At 39.5% G+C, this 24,705-nt stretch overlaps 2 protein-coding genes across 2 annotated transcripts in view; one reads left to right on the forward strand and one right to left on the reverse strand.

Annotated features, from left to right (window-relative positions):
* Positions 1–2,180: 2,180 nt before the first annotated feature.
* The window catches only part of ABCB7 (ATP binding cassette subfamily B member 7), a 173,803-nt gene continuing 151,278 nt past the window's right edge, over positions 2,181–24,705 (reverse strand). Inside the window, exons 13-15 of the mRNA XM_023764720.1 lie at positions 16,148–16,251; positions 13,571–13,678; positions 2,181–3,468 (exon numbers count right to left, since the gene is read on the reverse strand). Of these exons, the coding sequence (XP_023620488.1) occupies positions 3,253–3,468; positions 13,571–13,678; positions 16,148–16,251 (428 nt within the window). The 3' untranslated portion in view covers positions 2,181–3,252. The remainder of the gene's footprint in view (positions 3,469–13,570; positions 13,679–16,147; positions 16,252–24,705) is intronic.
* LOC102431947 (UPF0454 protein C12orf49 homolog) lies at positions 3,839–5,535 on the forward strand. The gene is made up of 2 exons (XM_014466148.2): positions 3,839–3,949; positions 4,584–5,535. The coding sequence occupies exons 1-2, from the start codon at positions 3,839–3,841 to the stop codon at positions 5,088–5,090; spliced, it is 618 nt and encodes a 205-aa protein (XP_014321634.1). The 3' UTR covers positions 5,091–5,535.

Consider the following 24,705-nt stretch of genomic DNA (forward strand, 5'->3'; position numbering starts at 1 on the left):
TTAAGAAAGCTGCCATTACAAACATTCAAATGCTTGCAACTACTAATCCACAACAAAAGTCCTATGATAAAGCTACAAGGTTGGAGAATTATGTATATACACTAGCAAAAGTTGCTACTTACTGACACAGCCAGCAATTAGGAAATACGGCAGTATGGTCAAAGTGATCCAAAAATAAGGAATCATATAATCTTGAACTATCTTGTCTTTAAAGTAAAATATATTTTTGAATTAGCCATCTTTACAAACTGAGCTTTGTCAGTATCTAAAGGGAAAGGCAAAATATTTATCTTAGGGTATATAAAAGGTACAAATCCCTGAAGAAAAGTAAATACATACTGTGAGCTTGTCCAAATGCTAAGATTTCTTTCTGATTCTAAGAATGACCCTCAATTTCCAAACGAGGTTATGTGCTCACCAAGTTATTTCTATGTTAAAAACCTTCACAAAGACATCTGGCCCATTTTTTATGATCCCAAATTACCTCGCTTTCAATTTAATTTTTGTAAACTGGAATTCCCTTATGAAGAAAGTAAATGTTTAAAATAATGGGATGAGATAAAACCCTATCATCATGCTCCATTTTAAGAGCTTCTTTTTCAAAACTCCAACTTATCCCAATACATAACAAACTATGTTGCAGCCCAGCCAGTGTGGCTCAGTGGTTGAGCATCAACCTATGAATCTGGAGGTCACGGTTCGATTCCATGTCAGGGCACATGCCCAGGTACTAGGCTCGATCCCCAGGAGGGGATATGCAGGAAGCAGCCAATCAGTGATTCACTCTCATCATTGATGTTTCTAGCTCTCTCTCCTTCCTTCCACTCTGAAATCAATAAAAATATATTTTTAAAAAACTATGTTGCAGTACTGATTTGCAAAATTTATACACTTTATCCTTTTGTGTATGTAATATTGTAATGTAATTATACTAAAAGCTCTTTTTCTAGCCATTTCTTCTGAATCATCCTAGAAAACTTTTCTTTCATTTTAATTAGTCTATTATTTCACTGTTAAGGAATCACCTTAATATGATGAAGAGAAAAATATTTAAGATTTAGTTATGACCCCTACAAAATCTGTGTGTTTCAGGTAACTTTTTATTAGCTGAAAATATTGGTTAATGACCACAATGACCCAATGGTCTAGAAACCACTTCCAATCATATGGAAAAAAAAAAGTGCTTCAAAACTCTTACTGGGGAAATTACCCCCAACCTAAAAATATTCCTATTTTTCTTTGACTAAATGTTTTTGACTAAATGTTTCACACATTGCAGAATCACTTACTTTGAATATCACTATTCACACTCAAAATGAATATTTCTGATGGCTACTTCAATTTTACCTGCTTGATTATACAGCTAAGCTAAATCTTTTCCATCAGCATCATTGAAAATGTATAGAAGGAGTTAACAGAAACAAAATTTCTATCTAGAATAAGCACATTTCTAGTAATACAGCTGATTTGTTTAAAGGAATTGCTTTTTTTTTTCCTTCAGAAGAGTAATAATGTCTATGGCTTCAAATTAAGAAATGTTCATTCCTCCCCCATTTTTCAGTTGATTATGCATCTCAGTATTAACTACAACTTCAAAAGCAAGATCCTGCATCACTTACTCTGATGTCAAAGACTAATCATGAAATACTGGTTGCAAGCCATTTGTCAAATTGCCTTTATATAACAAAACTGGATACTCAAGTTAGATAAGTATCCACCCACAAATGAATATACAAAACAAGGAAACATTAGTCTCACCCACACAAAATTATCATTTAAAACACACTAACCCATAAACCAATAAAATAACTACTTTAAAACCTTTTCTGCCAAAACCGGTTTGGCTCAGTGGATAGAGCGTCGGCCTGCGGACTGAAAGGTCCCAGGTTCGATTCCGGTCAAGGGCATGTACCTGGGTTGCGAGCACATCCCCAGTAGGAGATGTGCAGGAGGCAGCTGATCGATGTTTCTCTCTCATCGATGTTTCTAACTCTCTATCTCTCTCCCTTCCTCTCTGTAAAAAGTCAATAAAATATATTTAAAAAAAACAAAAAAAAACCTTTTCTGATAAATAAAGGCTCATAATATAGTCATGTGGTTGGTCATGAAATACAGTTTCTCAAACTGAATGATTACTACCAAACAAATGAAAGCAAATTCAAATTATAAGAGAGAAGAGCTTTCTCAGTGAACAAATATCAACATTTTATTAATTATTTCCAGCAGGTAAAACTTGAATATTTCATTTGGGCTCCTCCTGTTAAATCAAGCTTAAAGGGACTCATTAAATTACTGAAAAAGAGGAGATGTTGAAATAAAGTAACTCTGAAGTGTCAATACAGATTAGAGTCCTGTTCATCTAACCCTCTCCTATTTATCTAAAGGTCTCTAAGAATGTTTAAGTGGATGTTGCTATATTTACGTGTGAACGTGTGCACACACACATGCATGCACATATCTCATTTATTTGTTTCTTTGTGTAACTTCAGATAACAAAAGCAGTATATTTAAGATGGAAACAGAAAAAGCTATTAACTTCCGAGGCTATTACTGCCAGTGTGGCAAATATCAAATTATATCAGGGTTCTTTAGTCTTTAAAGAGAAATATATAAATTTTGGTCCAAAACAAAAGCAGTATCTTATTTTGGTGGAAAAAAAATAAAATTCTCACCACTAGATGATAGTTATAATGCTGGTTAATGATGAAGAACATTCTATATTAACTAACACGAGAATTGAGGTTTTTCCTCAAAAAGGTTATAGTGGAAAACACTTTAAAAATGTAAGTATAGATATCTATCATAGAATTATTTCAATGGAGGTTGCAGAAAAGAAAAACAATGAACTTTACTGTCCTCTTTTTTTTAATAAAAACAAACAGACATTTTCCACCGAAATTGTCAGCATAAAGGAGGTTTTAAAAACTATAAAAATTTGGAACCAATCCGATTCATCTGGTTGTGAATATCATCAAATGGCTCTCAGGCCTCAAAAATGGAAATGGGATAAAGTCAGATAGTAACAAAAATAATGATTTGAGCAAAGTGAAGGCAATAACAAGAAAATAATTTGGGGCTAAATATAGTTTAAGAGTTTGTAAAAGATATAAAACTCAAATCCACTTTCAAATAAATCTTATCTAAAAGAAGGAGTATGGATAATGGGAATATATAATTTTTTAATGAAACAATTTTGCTTCAGTGCAAATGTATAGTCAAAAAAAAAAATAAAAAGGAAATGTCTCATGTGACTTAGCAGGAACAGTTTCCACAGCCTTTCACACTGTTCACAATTTCTTCTTGTAGTCTCTTCCTTTCCTCCTCTTTGGATACATTTTCTTTCTTTGCATGCCATTTGGAGTTATCAAGGTTCTGCACATGGCTGCTCTGTGTATGCCACATTTCTGAATAGATACTGCCAGGATTAGCAAGCAAACCATGATGGGTACCACGTTCAGCTACTTTACCCTAAAATAAAGCAAAAACAAATGAAACATAGAGAAAGGTCATACAACTAGCAAAATAACTGAAAATACATAATATTTTCTAACTAAAGATCACATCTTTATCTATTCAGCTATTGATGGACACCTAGGTTGCTTCCATATTTTAGCTATTGTAAATATTGCTAAATGAACTCAGGGATGCATATATCTTTTCAAATTAGTATTTGTTTTCCTTGTATAAAAATGTAGAAGTGAGCTGGCTGGGCTGAGGGCCGCGGGGCCGGCGCCGGCTTGAGGAATGGGGCTGCCTGCCGCGTAGGGGCCATGCCGCCCGGGTTCCGGGCCTGCCCCCTTCCGCGCCCCGGGCCGCCGCGCCCCGCATCCGCGCCGGCATGGTGAACCTGGCGGCCATGGTGTGGCGCCGGCCCCTGCGGAAGCGGTGGGTGCTCGCCCTGGTCTTCGGGCTCGCGCTCGTCTACTTCCTCACCAGCACCTTCAAGCAGATTTTCCCCGCAGCCTAACAAAAACTAAGTAAAACAAACACTTGAGCTGTAACCTTCTATGCCTGCCAGTCAGCCCCTGCCAACCATTCAGTCAACTTTCTGTCTCTATGAATTTGCCTATTCTGGACACTTCACATAAATGGACTCTTATAGTCTGTGGTCTTCTGTGTCTGGTTTCTTTCGGTTAGAAGCCTGTGTTTTCAGGGTTCATCCATGTTGTAGCATGTGCTGCTACTTCATTTTTGTGTCCGAATAATATTCCCTGGTATGCATCTACCATGTTTTGTTTTTTTCCATTTATCAGTTGATGGACACTTCCGTTGTTTCCACCTTTTGGCTATTATAAATAATGCTATTATGTGCATTGGTGTACACGGTTTTGTTTGGAAATACGTTCTCAGTTCTCTTGGATTTGGTCCTAGGAATGGGATTGCTAGGTCATATGGTGACTTTATGTTTAACTTTTTGAAGAACTGCCAGACTGTTTTCAAAAGTGGTTGCACCATTTGCAGTGAACTTTTAAGAAGCTACTATGCTTGTCAAGTTCTGACGTGGCATCAAAGAAGAGTGTCCATAGTTATCTGGAAAAGCCATTAAAATGCTCCTCCTATTTCCAACTGCACATCTGTGTGAGGAGGAGAGGGCAGTGAGAGATCGGAATCTCCTCCAGGTTCAAGACCATGATCAGCCCATTCTGTGGAAAGTGCAGTTTAACTTGGGCAATAGCAGTCGGCCCAGCAACCAGTGCCGGAATTCCATCCAAGGGAAGCACCTCATCACCGACGAACTAGGATACGTTTGTGAAAGGAAGGACTTACTGGTGAATGGCTGCTGTAATGTCAACGTCCCAGGCACCAAGCAGTACTGCTGTGATGGCTGCTTGACCAACGGCTGCTGCAGCGCTTACGAGCACTGCGTTTCCTGCTGCCTGCAGCCCAACAAGCAACTTCTCCTGGAGCGCTTCCTCAACCGGGCAGCTGTGGCCTTCCAGAACCTCTTCATGGCAGTGGAGAATCACTTTGAATTGTGTTTGGCTAAATGCAGGACCTCATCCCAGAGTGTGCAGCACGAGAACACCTATAGGGATCCCATAGCAAAGTATTGCTATGGAGAGAGCCCTCCCGAGCTCTTCCCAGCGTGATGGGCGCAGTGATGGGCACAGAAGACTTTCCAAGCGCATGCGGCTAAAGCACTTAGTCTGAAGCCAGGCTCAGCGGTCACTAGTCCCTTGGAAGAAGAGAGTTGTCGTGCGGAAACCTTGGCTTTGACCACTTCTTGGGCTGTACTCTTTGGGCTGCACTCCCCGCCGGGCTTCACCAGATGGGACTGATCTATAAAGCAGCTTGGAAACACCAGCGGGTCACATTTGAAAAAGACCAAACTGCAGGCGACCTTGCGGAGGGATTGGTGCTGTGGGCACTTCCACCATTGCAGCTGCTCGGGGTCCCAGGGTAACTCACAGGGCTCATCGGGGCCCTTCACTGTACAGTTATTTATTGGATTTCTTTGTAGTAGTGGGAAAATTATAATGTTTTATATTGAAGAATGCCTTGCCTTGATAGTTGAATATATTCAAGGAAACTGTTGTGGTTGTTGTTTTATTATGTTCTTTAGTTTCATGAGTTAAATCATCCCTTCACCCAGATAAAATGGCCTCTTAGAACATGCATGTTCTCTCCAGGTAGTTATTTTGGTTTTGTTTTAACAGCATCTTCAGGAGTGGGCCCTGATCACCGTATGCTGACATCTAAAACTGTCTGAGATCTCAGATACTGTTCCATTCTCATCTAGCGCCAAGTTTCCAGCAGCTGCTACCATGTGCTCTCAGATTTTTTCTGGGGGATCTGGGATACATGTATGCCTGTGGCAAGCATCGTTTTAACCTGAGAGTCTGACTTACTGTTCCAGAGGATTTTGTTCTCCTTTCCTATGAAGTGCCTGGTCATCTTGGTTGTGGTCCAGCAGGAGCCTCAGGAAAATCACTGCAGCCTCCTCTCCTCCCCGGTCATGGAACCCTGTGTTAAGGCGATTCCTCAGTGGAGATACATCTACAACTGGCCATAAGCGGTCATCCTTTATTGCTTTCAGCTTCATGAGATGTAACAAGTACAGACATGCAGTTTCCCCATGATTTGCAAAGAGGGAGAAGAAAACCCAAGTTGCTAGGAAGGAACTTAAGGGACTTAACATCTACCCTCAGTGGGACGAGTGAATGAACGCAGGCATGCGGTTGCAGGTCCACACGCTCCAGGCGTGCCCTGTGTTTCCAGAACAACACTAAACCTCTCTGGTCAAGGCCAGGAGTGTTTGGTCCTCAGATTACAACAGGCCCCTTGAGTAGTATCCCTCTTTGCTCTGAGGAGTTCCATTACTGCACAGCTCTTTCCCGGAGTCACACACTGACCTGGGGTTGGGCAAGGTTTTTTCATTTTATTGGTTCAAGTTGTTGACCTTGGAGCAGAGAGCTATTTTATAACCTGCTTTTGACTTTTTTTTTCTTTTTCTTTGGGCCATGTTTGCCTTCCAGTATGTTTCTGCAATATGTAGTGGCCATTTCCCTTCACCCCCTCCTATTACTTCTTATACTTAACCTTCCCAAAGTGGTTTGTCCTGATAAATAAGTTTTCTTTGAGGGTTAAAAAAAAAAAGTAGAAGTGAAATTGCTGATTTGTATGATGGTTCTATTTTTAACTTTGAGAAATATCAATACTGTTTTCTATTATAGTGGCTGCAACAATTTATAATCACACCAATAGTGCAGAAGGGTTACCTTTTTTCCAAATCCTTGCTGGCACTTGCTAATTGACTTTTTGATAATACCCACTTTGACAGGTGTGAGGTGATATCTCATTGTGGTTTTTATTTGCATCTCCCTAATCATTAGTGATGTTGAGCATGTTTTGATGTCTGTTGACCATCTGTACATCTTCTCTGGAGAAATATTCCGTGCCCTCTATTTTTTTACTGGATTATTTTTGCTATGGAGTTGTATAAGCTCCTTATATATTTTGAATATCAACTTCTAATGGGATATATCATTTGCAAATATCTTTTCCCATTTAGTAGGTTACCTTTTCGTCTTGTTGATGGTTTCTTTCACTGTGCAGAGGCTTTTTAGTTTGATGAAACCCCATTTGTTCATTTTTGCTTTTGTTTCTCTTGCTCGAGGGGACATATCTAAAAAGATATGCTATAAATGATGTCAAATAGTTTATTACTTATGGTTCATTCCAAAAGTTTTATGGTTTCAGGTCTTACATAAGTCTTTAATCCATTCTGAGTTTAATTTTGTATGTGGTATAAGAGAGGGATCCAGTTTCATTTTTTTGCATGTATCTATCTAGTTTTCCCAACACTACTTATTGAAGAGACTCTCATTTCTCCATTGTATATTCATGTCCGTTTGTCGAAGATTAATTGACTATATAAGTGAGGATTTATTTGCAGGTTCTATTCTGTCTCATTGATGTGTCTGCTTTTGGGCCAGTGCCAAACTGTTTTGTTTAAGATGGTTTTATAATATAGTTTGAAACCAGGGAGCATGATACCTCCAACTTTGTTCTTCTTTCTCAAGATTGCATTGACTATTTGGGGTCTTTTGTAATTCCATTTAATTGTCCTGGTTCTGAAAAGAATGCCATTAGTATTTTAATAAGGATAGCAATGAATCAGTAAATTGCTTTGAGTAGTAAATACATTTTAATGATATGCATGGTGTATCCTTCCATTTATTTGTGTCCTCTTTGACTTCTTTCTTCAGTATCTTACAGTTTTCAGAGTATAGATCTTTCACCTGGTTTAAATTTATTTCTAGGTATATTATTCTTTTTACTGCAATTGTAAATGTGATTCATTTCTTAATTTCTCCTTCTGATCATCTGTTATTAGTGTATAAAATTATAAAAGATTCCTATATATTAATTTTGTATCCTGATACTTGACTGAATTCACTTATTAATTCCATTAGTATTTTATAGTCTTTAGGGTTCTCTAAACATAGCATCACAGACTCTACAAAAGAAAACTGTCACATATGTTTTAATAATCCAATCTTAAAACATATGTGACAGTTTTACTTCTTACTTGCCAATTTTGATGCCCTTTATTTCTTTTTCTTGTGTAACTGTTGTGGACAAGATTTCCAATACTATGTTGATCCTGGACTTTTGTTTGATGAAAGTTTTTCCATTATTACATCAATTTCCTTGCTTGTTATCAGTCTGTTCAGATTTTGCTTATTCATGGTTCTATCTTAAAAGGTTGTATGTTTCTAGAAATTTATTTCTAGTTTGTGCAATTTGCCGGCATATTACTTATTGTATTTATAGTATTTTTTAAACAATCCTTTGTATTTCTGTGGTGTTGGTTGTAACCTACCCTCTTTCATTTCTGATTTGAGTTCTTTGTTTCTTGATGAGGATGGTTAAAGCTTTATCATTTTTGTTCATCCTTTAAAGAACCATCTCCTAGTTTCATAGATCATTTCTATTACTTGTTAGTATCTAATTCATTTATTTCTGCTCTAATCTATATTATTTACTTCCTTCTACTTACGTAGGGTTTTGATTCTTCTTCTTTTTCTAGTTCATAAGTTTAAAGGTAAGATGTTTATTTGAAATCTTTTGTGTTTCCTGAGATAAGCAGGTATAGCTATAAACCTGTTAGTATTGCTTTTGCTGTATTATAAAAAATTTTCAGAGCAGTATTTTTCTCTTTCATTTGCTTCAAGGTAGTTTTTGTTTTCCCGTTTGATTTCCACTTTGATCCATTGGTTCTTTAGTAGCATGTGATTGTATTCTTTCTAGTTTTCATCTTGTAGTTGATTTCTAGTTTCAAACTGTTTAGATTGGAAAAGATACTTGATATGATTTCAATATTCAACTGTGGAGAATGTTCCATGTATACTTGAGAAGAATGTGTATTCTACAGTTTTTAAATGAAGTGTTCTTTAAATATCTATTAAGTTGATATGATCTAATGTGACATTTAAGACAAATTCTCTATTGATTTTCTATCTGATAAATCTATTGTTGATAGTGGGGTATTAAAGTCCCCTACTATTATTGTATTGGTGTCAATTTCTCTATGTCTGTTATTACTCGCTTTACATATTTAGGTACTCCTATGTTGGATGCATAGATATCAATGATTGTTATATGTTCCTGGATGGACCCCTTTATAATTATATAACAGCTTTTTATCCTTTTACAAACTTTGTTTTCAAGTCTATTTTGTCTGGAGTATTGCTACCCCTGCTTTCTTTTCAATTCTATGTGTACAGAATAGCTTTTTCTATCTCTTTACTTTTAGTCTATGAATGTCTTTCTATCTGAAATGAGTCTCTTGTAGGCCATATATAGATGGGTCTTGTTTTTTAATCCATTCAGCTACCCTATGTCTTTGATTGGCGCATTTAGGCCCTCTACATTTAAAGTAATTATTAATAGGTATGTGCTTATTGCCATTTCTTGTTTTTTGGTTGTTTTGTAATTCTTCTGTTCCTTTAATCTCCTGGTGTCTTTCCATTAAATTTACTAGTTTTCTTTGGGGGGGGGGGGAGGAGGATTTATTCCGTTCTATTTATTTTTTGTGTATTTTTTCTAGGTTTTTGGTCTGAGGTTACCATGAGATGCATACATATACATCTATATCTTCAGCACACTATTATAAGCTGATAGGCCGTTAAGTTCAAACACATCCTAAAAGCACCAGCATTTTACTCACCACTCCACCATGTATGTTTGTGATGTCATATTGTATATCTCTTTATTTTCTGTATCATCTAATTATTTATTGTAGTTATAGTTAATCTTGCTATTTTTGTCGTTTAACTTTCATATTAGCGTTTTAAGTGGCTGATTCACTGTTAATTCTCTATTTGCTTTTACATATCTGCTTTTTTTTCTTTCCTAAAGTTTCTTATTTCTGGTTATGGTCTTTTGTGCACAAAGATCCCTTAAGATAACCTGTAAAACAGGTTTAGGTGATAAACTTTTGCTTGTCTGGAAAAATCTCTCCTCCAATTATGAACAATAACTTTTGTGCCTCTGGCACAGCTTGGATGGGGATGTAAATTGAGTAGGGCGGGGTCTCAGGGAATCACCAGAGCGGAGCAAACAGCAATGGCGTCTCCGCGACTCCTCACCTCTCGGAGACTCCGGGTCTCCGCGTCCCGGAGTGCCGGCAAGCACCGCTGCAAGGCCATCCCGCCTCTCTCCGTAGGGGTCTGGGACCTCAGAATCCCGCGCCAAACAAGCTCAGTGGATTCGAGAGTTTGTAACCCCTTCCGATTGAAAAAAACCCACGCATCCAGTTGCAGCCTGCCTGGCGCGCGCCTCCGTACCTCTGTTCTTGGTGCCTCTGCAGATCTTACTCAGTCTCAATGCTCTTCTTTCTTTCCTTCCAGTTGTAGAACTTCCACTGGGCCAGCTTTTCCATGGTTCTGAATGATAGCTGTTTTGTCTTATAGTTGGTATTTTCAATGTTGTTGTGGGAGAAAGCACGCACAGGTCTGTACCTTACACCGCCATCTTGGTTCTCCCATGAACAATAACTTTGCTGGGTACAGTATTTCCAGGTTGTAAGTTCTCTTCTTTCGGCAATTTAACCATTTCCTGACATTCCCTTCTGGCCTGTAAAGTTACTGCTGAGAAATCAGCTGATATAAACTTATGGGGTTTCCCTTGTATGTGAATTGTTTTCCTCTTGCTGCTTTCAAGACTCTCTTTATCCTTACCTTCTGCCACTTTAATTACATTATGTCTTGGTGTAGGCCTCTTTGGGTTCATCTTGTTTGAAACTGTGCTTCTGGGACCTGAATGTTTGTTTTGTTTCCTTTGTCAGATTAGAAATGTTCTCAGCCATTATTTCTTCAAATATACTTTCTGCCCCTTTCTCTCTCTTCTTCTGGTATCCCCATAATGTGTGTATCCCTAGTGTGCTTGATGTTCCAAAGGCCCCTTATACTATCCTTGTTTTTGAAAATGCTTTTTTCTTTTCACTATCCTGATTGGTGAATTTTGACTATTCTGTCTGCAGTTCACTACTCTGTTCTTCTGTATGAAATCTACTGTTGATTCCTTCTAATGTGTTTTCCCATTTCAGTTACTGCATTCTTTATCTTTGGCTTTTTATTATATTTTCTAACTCTCTTCTTTCTTTCTGAGTTTCCCTATCATACTCTCAAGTTTGTTGAGCATCCTTGTAGTCATTTATTTGAATTCTTTATAATGGGAATTACTTATCTCCATTTCATTAGGAAATTTTTCTGGATTTTGCTCTTGTTCCTTCATTTGGAGCATATTACTCTCTTATTTCGACTTTCTCTCGTTGTTCCTATAATATAGATGTGATAGGTATCTCTCCTAATCGTGAAAAAGTGGTCTGTGTAGAAGTGGCCTTTATGTAGACTGGGTGCCAGTTGGTTTATGTAAGCTGGTTCAAATCAGGAATGGAGTATGTGGCACCTCGGTTGTAGCCTGGCCACAAAGAGTAGGTTAGGGGAAGGACAGCCTGGTATGCACACATCTGTGGTAGCTCCCTGTTGTTCCAGCTCTTTGCCTATGGAACAGTCATAGCAGGGCAGCCCTGTGAGAACACACAGCAGTGGCCTAATGCGTATAGCGCTATAACCTGTTGGACCCACTGAATCAAGCTCCAGCTGGCCTTAGGCGTCAGTTGGAGCACATGGATAGAGTTCCTGCCTGCATTATCCAAGTGGAGGGATATGAAAACAACGTCAGTCACAGATTCCTCCTATCCTGGAGAGTCCTCAGATCCCAGAAAGGTCTCACAGTTTCTCAGCCTTCTCTATGAAATCTCTCATTTGTTGTGCAGAAGCTATTTAATCAACCTTTTTTTTTTGACTTGTCTAAGAAGTCTTCCTTTATTATCCATTGATAATTGTGCATTAAAAAGCTGACTTGGGAGTGGCCTTTTCAACTGTTGGGTTTCACGGAAGGATGATCACATGGGTAGCTGGTCCTTTTGTTGGGGTCCTCAAATTCAAATATCTCTTTTTCTGAGGCTACCTTTTTTTTTCTCCAGAGAAGAATTTTCCAATTATCTGATGATGAGGGAAGGAGTGATGATAGCAGAAATAAACAACTGGTTGGCAAGGTTCTTGGAGCCAGTGGCACAAGACAGTCTGTGGTCTTGTTTTTTTGGTATGTTTTGATTCCCACTTAATCTAGCCCCTCATTGTTAAATTGTTTGGTAACTTTAATGTATCCAGAGCCTCTCTGACTCAATTTCCTGACAAGTAAAAATCTAGCCTCCTGCCAAGGCTGGGAAGGGGTAATCACTAGGCTGTACAGGGTGAGGAAGGGTCTTAGGAATGCTATTCTTTTTCTTTTTTTTGTTAATCCTCACCTGAGGATATATTTTCTATTGATTTTTTTTTTTAGAGAGAGTGGGAGGGACTGAGGAGAGAGAAACATTGATGCGAGAGACACTTCCATTGGTTGCCTCCTGAACCTGCAATCCAGGCACCTGCCCTTGACTAGGAATCGAACCCTTGAACCTTTGGTGAACAGGCCAATGCTCTAACCACTGAGCAAACAGTGGGAATGCTATTTCTCATGTAGACGCAACATTAATATTATAAGAGACTGCTGACAGAATGAGGTCACAGTAGTTTCACTAGAAAATAAAAATCTCTGATCTTCAAGATCATGCAATTACAGAACCATCAAATTATGAACCCAAAGAGATTTTATATACAAGTGCCATAATCATTAATAAGTTATTTCCAATTATAATCCAAACTCCAAGGGGCAATGTTGTAATATAACTGTATAAATACTGTGAACCCCATGTCATGAGGCAGGTAAGCACATGCCTGCTAAAGTACTAACATTTTATAAAAAAAGGCTTTATTTGCATAACTGCATAAAATTGGAAAGTTTAGTAAAAAAAAAAAGAAGCACAAAACAGCAGATTTTATTTCAAATTCTTGAACATCAATGAGATAATGAAGTATATCCACAAAATTTCCCATTTAAGATATTCTGGTTGAATCACAATGGGAAAAAATCACTTTATTTTCTAATGAATGAACACAGTGATGAACAAATAAATAAAAAGACCTAGGGTCTCCAATACACAGGTAACTTACAAAGGGAATAATACACGTATACACCATAGAACATCCTATACAACATTTAGTGGCATGAAAAATTCTATCTCAGTAACTTAATATGGAAAGTATATGAGAATGTTTCTTCTCCCTTAACTTCCAGTACTCGGGCTTTCAAAAATGATAAAGAATTGAAGGTTCATTTATTAGGAGGGAAAGATAATCAAGGAAAATGCTGAATGAAAGGTGAAAAACTTAATAATGTTAGATAATGTACCAGGGGTGGGGAGAAGTCCTTATAGAAAGTAGAAAAGAAAAACTATTACAATTTTCAAATCCACCAATCACAATAGCAGTACTTTGATTTGTTTAGGACATTTAGACAGTGCACTTTTATATTAATTCCCTCAGAAGAGAGAAAGTGGGTTGTCCATTTTACTATTTTCCCCATGAGAAAAACTATTAGAGAAACAATTTCATTTACTTGTGTTTGTTAAAATTCCCAATGTTCTTCAAATACTAAATTTTAAAGTTAAATCTCTTACCTTGTCCAAGACTATGATTTCATCTGCATCAACTACTGTTGATAATCTGTGTGCAATGAAAATAGAAGTTCTGTGTTTGACTGCATCCCTCATGGCACCAAGAATTGTCTGTAAGTTTGGCAACAAAAGAGTAAGAGGGGAAAAAAGATCTATCTATTAGGTAAATTAAAATAATCATACATTCCTTAAAGAAACATATAAAATGTCAATTAATTTTATATTACATAAACTTTACACCACTACCAAATATTTGACCTAATCTCATAATAACTAAGGAGAAAATCAATCAAAAAGGGAAGGTAAATATGACCACATTATCATGGAAAAAATTACCTTTAAGAAAAGCAACATTTCTGTAAATTTTAGTCTGGGAGAAGGTGGATATTTTCTATACTTAAAAACAAACAAACCATAATGATGAATACAGTGACATTAGGAGCATAGCCAGATATGATGTTTATTTGGTCAATGAGAGCAAAAATGAAATAAGGAGGGACTCAAGTGATAAGATGCAGAGAAATTTTAAAAAAAAGATCAAGAGAAAAATATGAGACTCAATGGGGACATGAGCATGTGCTTTTCCTTCAACCTTAGAGGACAGAAAGGACACAGAAAACTGTGCATGTATAACTTTAGGAAACTTATTTTTAAAACAATTCTGACTACTTAATGCATTCTGGAGAACACATTTTTCTTTACAGCCTGTAAAGTGTATATATATATATATATATATATACTTTACACACACACACACACACACACACACACACACACACACACAGCTATATTTGGAAACCTGGGTCTAAATACAGCTAGCTAAATGGAAATAGGCATGTGGGAGATGGGGATATACCAAATGTCTTCCTACAGATATTTCTAAACATTGTATTTATTAAAGAAATAAAATTATCAAGAGAACATGGTTACCCAGGAAAAGAAGACCTTATATTTTACTACTGCAGACTGAAAAGGAAGTGCAGGACCAATTCTAAGAAAAATTGTGATGTTTGTGGGGACTCCACTTCCTAATCCTCAAGAAATTAAACTCTGACGTGCTCTATGGACCTATTAAAAAGGATCATTAAAATTTACCAAATCTGTTGGTAACTCATTCCCTTGGGGAGGTGTCTCTGCTACCCCTTAATGAGTTATGCTACATAAGATGATAAAGCTACGTGGCTCAAATAATGACTGTTGAGACTCTTAATTTGTAATAAACATGGAGGAAATTTTTTAGGTATAAAGTTTTTATAAACAGACTCATGGCCTGTGGGGTCCCTTGGATGGCCTGTGGGGGTCAGTGGACCTCCGTGCCACTGCAGCCCGGCTTTACCCGCCAGGGCTCCAGCCTGCTGTCCACGTTGATCCTGCACAGCAGGAAGTAGTGCGGGAAGCGGCAGGAGGCTAGGGAGGAGCCCGATCCCGGGCTGGGCACCGCTCAGGTGCACAGGGGGAGTGTCCGCAGAAGAGGCTCACGCTGCCGCCACAGCTGTGCTTGCTACCTGTGAGCCCGGGGTGTAGCGCCCATCTATCAGCTGAGTGGCACTCCCGCTGTGAGAGTGCACTGACCACCAGGGGGCATATCCTGTGTTGAGTGCCTGCCCCCTGGTGGTCAGTGTGCATCATAGCTACCGGCTGGTCGTCCAGTTGTCCAGTCGCTTAGGCTTTTATATATATAGATTCCTACTCTGCCTATGAATGGGGTCCTGTTTAAGGTTCCCTTCAAATGTAACAAATCCTGATACTAAACAATTCACTTAGAAATTAAACTGTTTTAAGCACATGACAAATCAAATAATGTGCCCTGAATCTTAACTCCCTTATGCAAAAATTATGTCATACATGCTGTAAAACTGAAATTAGGCCTATCCTTCAACACTAGGTTTTAACTATATATTCAAGTAAATATGGGTGAAAGGAAACAACTGACAAATAACATCTAGCTATCTTCAATGTAGACTAAGGAAATTTATTCATGAAATTGTCATTGTTATTAAGACTTTGTATTTAATACAAAGATGTTGTTATGAAGTCTAATGTAGTTGATGGGTAATAATACCATGACATCAGTTTCATAATACTTGTTGTGAAATAAATATAAATTGATACCAGCACCACAGGCTGTGTGTGCCTGTTTGCACTTCAGTGAGTTGCTCCATGACAAGTGAAAGGCTTTCTGGTGTATACTGTATCACAATCATTTACATGACTTGTTTTAATGAGTGTTAAGTGGTAATCGCAGAAAGACTAAAATCTTCTTCCTTTGCCAGCAGACTAGAGAATTTTGACAGCTTTGTAAAAATGCAAGGGCAATGCAACAAGAGCATAAGGTATCATACAGTTCCAAAAGAAGGCATACTTGCAAATGAACTGAACAATGTGATCTTTCAATGCAGTCTGGCATTCTTACTATCAACAATTGTTATCTGGGAAAAAATGGCTAAGTATTTTGCTCTATAGCACCTCCCATTGAAGTTCACTCAAAATACAAAAGAATATAGCTATTTTATTAAAATTTCCAAGGAGAAAATTTAAGCATTGATAATTGAAGAGTTTTATATTTTCACTAACATTTACCTCTTCAGTAATTGAATCTAATGATGAAGTGGCTTCATCATAGAGAATAACTTGAGGGTCCTTCAAAATGGCTCTTGCAATTGCTACTCTTTGTTTTTCTCCCCCTGGTTAAAAAAAAAATTAGTTTAAGGAAGCATAGCATAAAGACATATTTTATGTTTCTAGTATTTGCATAGAATATAACCATCAAATAAAATACCTTCAACATTTACCTGTTCAGTTATAAGAGTTTAAGTTTATACATGACATCCTTTGACAAACTACATTCCTTGGAACATAAATGTAGTTTTTGATTCTGACTTCATGGCAAGTGAAACAATGAAGAGGGGAAGTAAAAAATTTGATTCCACAATTATTCCTCAAACAAGAAATATTCTCATTACATGTTACTTTATATGTACTTTATATCACTTCCCCAGAAACAGCAATCTCAGATAGAAAAATGTCACTATTAGAGAACCGAAAAAGCCAAAAACAAATTCAATACCTGAAACCTGAAGACATAAAACAATTTATCTCTTAACATTAAAAGGTATCATTCAGCCAGTATTCTCAATGATTTTTTGTCATAAAGCTATTATTTTTGTAGCACTCTTCAAAATTAAGGGTATATACTAGATACCTCTTATTTTGCCTTATTTACTATTGGGTTCTTAGCATTTAAGAATCTTAAAACAGCCCTAGCTGGTCTGGCTCAGTGGATGGAGCTCGGCCTGTGGACTGAAGGGTCCCAAGTTGGATTCCAGCCAAGACATGTGCCTGGGTTGCGGGCAGGAGGCAGCCAATCACTGGTTCTCTCTCATCATTGATGTTTCTATCTCTCTATCCCTCTCCCTTCCTCTCTGAAATCAATATATATATTTATATATATAAAACAAACAGTTTTGGGTGGTAAACACAATGCAATATACAGATGATGTATCATAAGAGTTGTATACTTGAAACCTATATAATTACATTAACTAATGTCACCCCACAAAAAAGGACTTACTTTACCCAAAACAAACAAACAAAACAGATGTCCAGAAAAGTTAAGTGATTTGTTCAAGGTCACAGAGGAAAGACTTAGTTGAATCCAGATTAGACCTAATTGATGCATAGTCTTATGCTCTTCCTATCACAAGGTGCAAGTGCACTTTTATTTCTAAACTAGAGGCCCGGTGCACGAATTTTGTGCACTGGAGGGAGGGGGTGGTGTCCCTTAGCCTGGCCTGCATCCTCTTGCAGTCTGGGACCCCTCGGAGGACGTTGGCCTGTGTCCTTTCGCAGTCCAGGACCCCTCAGGGGATGTCCGCCTGCTCGCTGCTCCTTAGTGCTGCTGTGAGCCTGACTTCTGGCTGAGTGGCACTCCCCCTGTGGGAGCACACTGACCACCATGGACAAGCTCCTGCGTTAAGCGTCTTCCCTCTGGTGGTCAGTGCACATCATAGCAACAGGTCGTTCTGGTCATTCCGCCATAACGGTTGCTTAAGCTTTTATTATATAGTTCTGCCATAACAGTTGCTTAGGCTTTTATTATATAGATATGCTCTAGGGAAAATAAAGCAATATTTTTTTCTTTACTGGGGTTCCTGTAGGTCTATGGTCATCATCAGTCGTCCATAGAACTATGGTTGGAAGTACAAGTACCCTTGTTTTATTGCACTTTGCATCATTGCACTTCACAGATACTTTTTTTTTTTTTAACAAATTGAAGGTTTGTGGCAACCATGCATCAAGCAAATCTATTGGTGCTATTTTTCCAATAGCATTTGTTCACTTTGTATCTCTGTGTTACATTGTGGTAATGCTCACAATGTCCAACATTATTATTATAACTAGAGGCCCGGTGCACGAAAATTCGTGCATTGGAGGCAGGGGCAGCCTGGCCTGCCCCCTCTCACAGTCTGGAAGCCCTCAGGGGATGTCCTACTGACGGCTTAGGCCCGCTCCGAGGGGAGCGGGCCTAAGCCAAAACCTGTCCTCCCTCTGCAGGAGGCCACCAGGCTGATCAGGGGAAGGCGCCGCCTCCATCACCCCACTGCTGCTGCCACTGCCGGCTGTGGTGGCTGCAAGGCCTAAGCCCCAGGCCTCGCAGCTGCTGGGGGTCACAGATGCCTGAGCCCCAGGCCTCGCAGCCACTGGGGCTCACAGCTGCCTGAGACCACAGCTGCCTGAACCCCAGGCCTCGCAGCTGCCAGGGCTCATGGCTGCCTGAGACCATGGCCGCCTGAGCCCCAGGCATCGCAGCTGCCAGGGATCATGGCTGCTTGAGCCCTGGGCCTTGCAACTGCCTGAGCCCAAGGCTGCCGTGAGCCCACAGCTGCTGATAGCCCCGGGCCTCGCAGCTGCTGGGGCTCACGGATGTCTGAGCCCCAGGCCTCGCAGCCGCTGTGACTTTGTCCGGATGGATGTCCTCCCTAATTAGCATATTACCCTTTTATTAGTATAGATTACTAGAGGCCTCATGCACGAAATTTGTCCAAGAGTAGGCCTTCCTTCCCCTGGCTGCCAGCACCGGCTTCCCTCTGGCACCCAGGATCCGGGCTTCCCTCGCAGCCCCGGCTTCATCCAGAAGGTCGTCCAGTCTAATTAGCAAATTACGCTTTTATCATTATAGACTAGAGGCCCGGTGCACAAAAATTTGTACACTTGGGGGGGGTCCCTCAGCCCGGGCTGTGCCCTCTCGCAGTCTGGGACCCCTCAGGGGATGTCCACCTGCTGAGTTAGGCCCGCTCCCCAGGGGAATGGGCCTAAGCTGGCAGTCAGACATCCCTCTGGCAGCCCAGGAGCCCTCGGGAGAGGTCCACTTGCCAGCAGGGAGCAGATCTAAGCTAAAGTTGGACATCCTTAGTGCTGCTGAGGCAGGAGAGGCTCCTGCCACCACCGCTGTGCTGGCAGCCATCAGCCTGGCTTGTGGCTGAGCAGAGCTCCCCCTGTGGGAGTGCACTGACCACCAAGGGGCAGCTCCTGCATTGAGCGTCTGCCCCCTGGTGGTCAGTGTGTGTCATAGTGATCAGTTATTCCCAGTCATTCTGCTGTTAGGGTCAATTTGTATATTACCCTTTTATTATATAGGATAGAGGCCTGGTGCACAGGTTGGGGCCGGCTGGTTTGCCCTGAAGGGTGTCCCGGATCAGGGTGGGGGTCCTGCTTGGGTGCCTGGCCAGCCTGGGTGAGGGGCTGATGGCTGTTTGCAGGCTGGCCACAGCCCCTTCAGGGTGGGGGTCCCCACTTGGGGTGCTTGGCCAACCTGGGTGAGGGGCTGAGGGCTGTTTTCAGGCTGGCCATGCCCGCAGGCTGGAAGTAGGTATCTGGGATTTATTTAACTTCTATAATTGAAACTTTGTAGCCTTGGTCTGGCTCGAAGCCTGGGTTGCCCTTGGCAACCCTAGCTCCCAGCCCCTCCTTGAGCGGAGGCCACACCGGCTGGAAGCAGGTATCTGGGGTTTATTTATCTTCTATAATTCAAACTTTGTAGCCTTGAGTGGAACCCAGTGCCAGCAGGGCAGGCGGGAAGCTTGGCTTCCTCCATCGCCGGGGCAACCCAAGCCTCCTGCTCGCTCCAGCTCCGTGGCCGCCACCATCTTTGTGACGGAGTGAGGGAGTGATGGTTAATTTGCATATTACTCTTTTATTACATAGGATTATATTGTTTGTATTGATCTCTGATTAGTGATCTTTGTTGTTACTATTATAATTGTTTTGGGGCACCATGAACTATGCCCATATCAGGCAGTGAATTTAATAAAAAATGTGTGTGTTCTGACTGCTGCATTAATCTGCTGTTTGCCTGTCTCTCTCCCTCTCCTTGGACCTCTCTGTTCCCTAAGACATTAACAATATTGAAATTAGGTCAATTAATAACTCTATAATGGCCTTTCCAGTGAAAGGAAGGTTGCACACCTCTCACTTTAAATGAAAAGCCAGCATTTATTAAGCTCAGTGAGAAGGCATGTTAAAGCTGAGACAAGCTGAAATCTAGATTGTGCCAAACAGGCAAATCGTGAATGAAAAGGGAAAGTTCTTATAGAATATTAAAAGTTCTATACCAGTGAACATTATCAATAATAAGAAAATGAAACAGTCTTATTGCTAATATGATTAAAAGTTTTAGTGGTCTGTACAGAAAAATCAAATAAACCATGACATTTCCTTAAGCTGAAGCCTAATCCAGAGCAAAGTCCTAACTCTCTTCAAGTCTATATAAAGGCTTAGAGAGGTGAGAAAGCTGCAGAACAAAAGTATGAAGCCAGGAGAGTTTGGTTTATGAGATTTAAGGAAAGAAGCCACCTCCATAACATAAAAATGCAAGGTAAAAGCAAGTGCTGATGTAGAAGCTGCAGCAACTTATCCAGAAGATCTAGCTAGGAACATTTATAAAGGTGGCTACACTAAACAACAGGTTTTCAATATATCTGAAACAGTTATATAGTGGAAGAAGCCGTCTAGGACTCTCATAGCTAGAGAGGAGAAGTCAGTGCCTGGCTTCAAAGCTTCAAAGGACAGGCTGAGACTCCTATTAGGGGCTAATGCAGCTGGTGATTTTAAGTTGAAGCCAATGCTCATTTACCAACTGCAAATCCTAAGGCCCTTAAGAACTATGCTAAACCTACTCTGCTGTGTTCTACAAATGGAACAAAGCAAGGCTGACAGTATACATGTTTACAACATGATTTACTGAATATTGTAAGCTCTCTTTTGAGATCTATTCCACAGGGGAAAAAAAAGATTTCTTTCAAAAATACTGCTCACTGACAATGCACCTGGTTACCCAAGAGCTCTGATGGAGATTTACAATGAGATTAATGTTGTTTTCATGCCAGCTAACACAATATCCTTTGTGCAAACCATAGATCAAAGAGTAATTTTGAGTCTCAAGTCTTATTATTTAAGAAATACATTTAGTAAGGATATAGCTGCCATAGATAGTGATTCCTCTGAAGGACCTGGGCAAAGTGAATTGAAAAGCTTCTGGAAAGAATTCACCATTCTAGATGCCATTAAGAACATTCATCATTCATGGGAAGAGGTCAAAATATCAACATTAACAGGAGGTTGGAAGAAGCTGATTCCAAATCTCATGGATGACTTTGAGGGGTTCAAGACTTCAGTGGAAGAAGTCTGCAGATGTGGTGGAAATAGTAAGAGAACTAGAATTAAAAGTGGAGCCCAAATATGTGACTGAATTTCTCCAATCTCAAAATAAACTTGTAATGGATGGGGAGTTACTTCTTATGGGTAAGTACAGAAAGTGGTTTCTTGAGATAGAATCTACAACTGGTGAAGATGCTGTGAAGATTGTTGAAGTAATGACAAAAGATTTAGAATATTTTATAAACTTAGTTCATAAAGCAGCAGCAGGGTTTGAGAGGACTGACTCCAATTTGAAAGAAGATCTGTGGGTAAAATGCTATCAAACATCATCACATGCCACAGAGAAATGGTTTGTGAAAGTCAATTGATGAGACACACTTCATTATCTTATCTTAAGAAATTGCCAGAGCCACCCCAACCTTCAGCAATAACCAACCCTGAGCAGCCAGCAGCTGTCAACATCAAGGCAAGACCCTCTACCAACGGCCACCCTGCCAAGACTGGGAGTCATAGCAGTTCTATCGAATACAAAGAAACAAACATAAAGAGACAGCCAAAATGGGGAAACAAAGAAACAGGACCCAAATGAAAAAACAGGAGTAATCTTCAGAAAAAGAGCTAAATGAGTTGGAGGCAAGCAATTTATCAGAAACAGAGCTCAAAATAATGGTTATAAGGATGCTCGACAGCAAAAAAAAAAAAAAAGAAAAAAAAGAAAAGGACATAAAAACTATGAAAAATAATCAAATGGAATAAAAAAAGACCCCAGCCCTAGCTGGTTTGGCTCAGTGGATAGAGCGTCAGCCTGTGGGCTGAAAGGTCCCAGGTTCGATTCCAGTCAAGGGCATATGCCCGGGTTGCGGGCTCGATCCCCAGTAGGGGGCATGCAGAAGGCAGCTAATTAATGATTCTCTCTCATCATTGATGTTGCTCTCTCTCCCTCTCCCTTCCTCTCTGAAACTATATATATATCCATCCCCAAATAGCCACAACAATCTTGACAAAGAAGAGCAAAGTTGGAAGTATCACAATACTGGATATCAAACTATACTACAAGGCCATTATAATCAAAAGAGTTTGGTACTGGCAAAAAAACAGGCATATAGACAAAAGAAACAGAACGGAGAGCCCAGAAACTAACCTATGCCTCTATGGACAATTAATATTTGACAAAGGAGGCAAGAGTAGTCAGTCTCCTCAATAAATGGTGCTGGGAAAATTGGAAAGTTACATGCAAAAAAATGACAGTAGACCACTAACTTACACTATACATAAGAATAAACTCAAAGTGGATAAAAGACTTAAATTGTGAAACAGTTGTGAAACAATAAAAATCTTATAAGAAAATATAGGCAGCAAAATCTCAGACATCTCTCGCAGCAAGATGTTTACAGATACATCTCCTAGGGCAAAGGAAACTAAGGATAAAATAAACAAATGGGACTACATCAAAATAAAAAGCTTCTGCACTGCAAAAGAAACCATCAACAAAATGAAAAGAGAACCCACTGTATGGGAGAACAAATTTGCCAATGATATGTCTGATTAGGGGTTAATTTCCAAAATATATAAAGAACTCATACAACTCAACACCAGGAAGACACACAATGCAATTAAGAACTGGGCATAGGAAGTGAATAGACACTTCTCCAAAGAGGACATACAAATGAAAAAAATGATCACTGTCATTAAACATTATTGGAGAGATGCAAATTAAACCACAAAGACATAGCACCTCACACCTGTCAGAATGGATACCATCAATAAATCAACAAACAACAAGTTCTGAGGAGGATGTGGAGAAAAGGGAACCCTAGTGTACTATTGGTGGGGAATGCAGAATGGTGCAGCCACTGAGGAAAATTTTATGGAGTTTCCTCAAAAAATTAAAAGTGAAACTACATTATGATCCAGTAATCTCACTTCTGGAAAGATATCCTAAGAATTCTGAAACACCAATCAGAAAGAATATATGCACCCCTATCATTGCAGCAATATTTTAAAATAGCCAAGATCTACAAACAGCCCACCAGTAGAAGAATGGATAAAAAAGCTGTGGAATATTTACACAATGGAATACTATGCAGCTGTCTCAAAGGATATCTTACCCTTTGAGACAGCATGGAGGAACCTGGAGATTATTATGCTAAGTGTAATAATCCAGTCAGAGAAAAAGACAAATACCATATGATCTCACTTATATGTGGAATCTAATGAACAAAATAAACTGACAAAATAGAACCAGAGGCATGGATAGATGGTATAAACCGACAGATAAGAGGGGAGGTGGGTGGTGCAGATGGGATGACAGAAGGTGAAGAGAATGGGCAAAGAACATATATGCATTGCCCATGGACACAGAAAACAATGTGGTGAGGTCCGGAGGTGAGGAGGGCAAGGTCTGGGTAGTGGTGGACAAAGGGGGAGTCAATGGGGAACATCTGTAATAATGTCAACAATTTTTAAAAAGTTCCTCCAACCAGCAAAAATTATGACTCGCTGAAGGCTCAAATGGGCATTAGGATTTTTAGCAATAAAATATTTTTAAATTTGCATATATTATTTTTAAGACATATTTTGTTATATACTTAATAGACTATAATATAATGTAATCTTAACTTTTATATGTACTGAAAAACCAAAAAATTTGTGATGTGCTTTATTGTAATATTTCATTTTATTGCAGTACTCTGGAGCCAAATCCAAAATATCTCCGAGGTATTCTATATAATAAAATGGTAATATGCAAATCAACCAAAGAGCAGAACGACTGGTCGCTATGATGTGCACTGGCCACCAGAAGGCAGACGCTCAATGCAGGAGCTGGCCCCTGGTGATCAGTGAACTCCAAGAGGAGGAGGGCTGCTCAGCCACAAGCTTGGCTAACGGCTGGCAAGCGCAGCGGCCCGTCTCTATGGCAGTGCTAAGGATGTCCGACTGCAGTTTTGGCCCGCTCCCTGGGGAAAGCAGGCCTAAATTGTCAGTTGGACATCCCCCGAGGGCTCCCGGACTGCGAAAGGGTGTAGGTTGGGCTGAGGGGACCCCCCCCCCCCCCCAGTGCATGAATGTCATGCACTGAGACTTTAGTATCTATATAAAAGGTGGTACTTTATTTAATATGCCTCTTTTGGCTTCTTTTCTTGTCTGTTATCTATTAATTTATTAATATCTGAAAAAATATTTTTCAGCTTCAGTAACCTCTTCAGAAAACAAGTTCCACCTTTTTATTATCTGGTACACCAAGTATATTTGTTCTGCAATTTATTTTCTTCAACATATAAAAGGACTCCTTATATCTAATATTAATGCCTAAGTATATATTCATACTATCCGCACTCCTCCCCATTTCATAATATCAAAATTTCCCTATCAAAGCAAACACCATGACAGAACTCTTTGCTGATCCACCTACTAACTCAGCAACAGAAAGCTCCTAAAAGAAGCAGACACTCAGCAAAAGGATTCCGTCTTGGTGCTTTCTT

The sequence above is a fragment of the Myotis lucifugus genome, unplaced genomic scaffold (assembly GCF_000147115.1).
Source record: "Myotis lucifugus unplaced genomic scaffold, Myoluc2.0 scaffold_4, whole genome shotgun sequence".
NCBI classification, from domain to species: Eukaryota; Metazoa; Chordata; class Mammalia; order Chiroptera; family Vespertilionidae; genus Myotis; species Myotis lucifugus.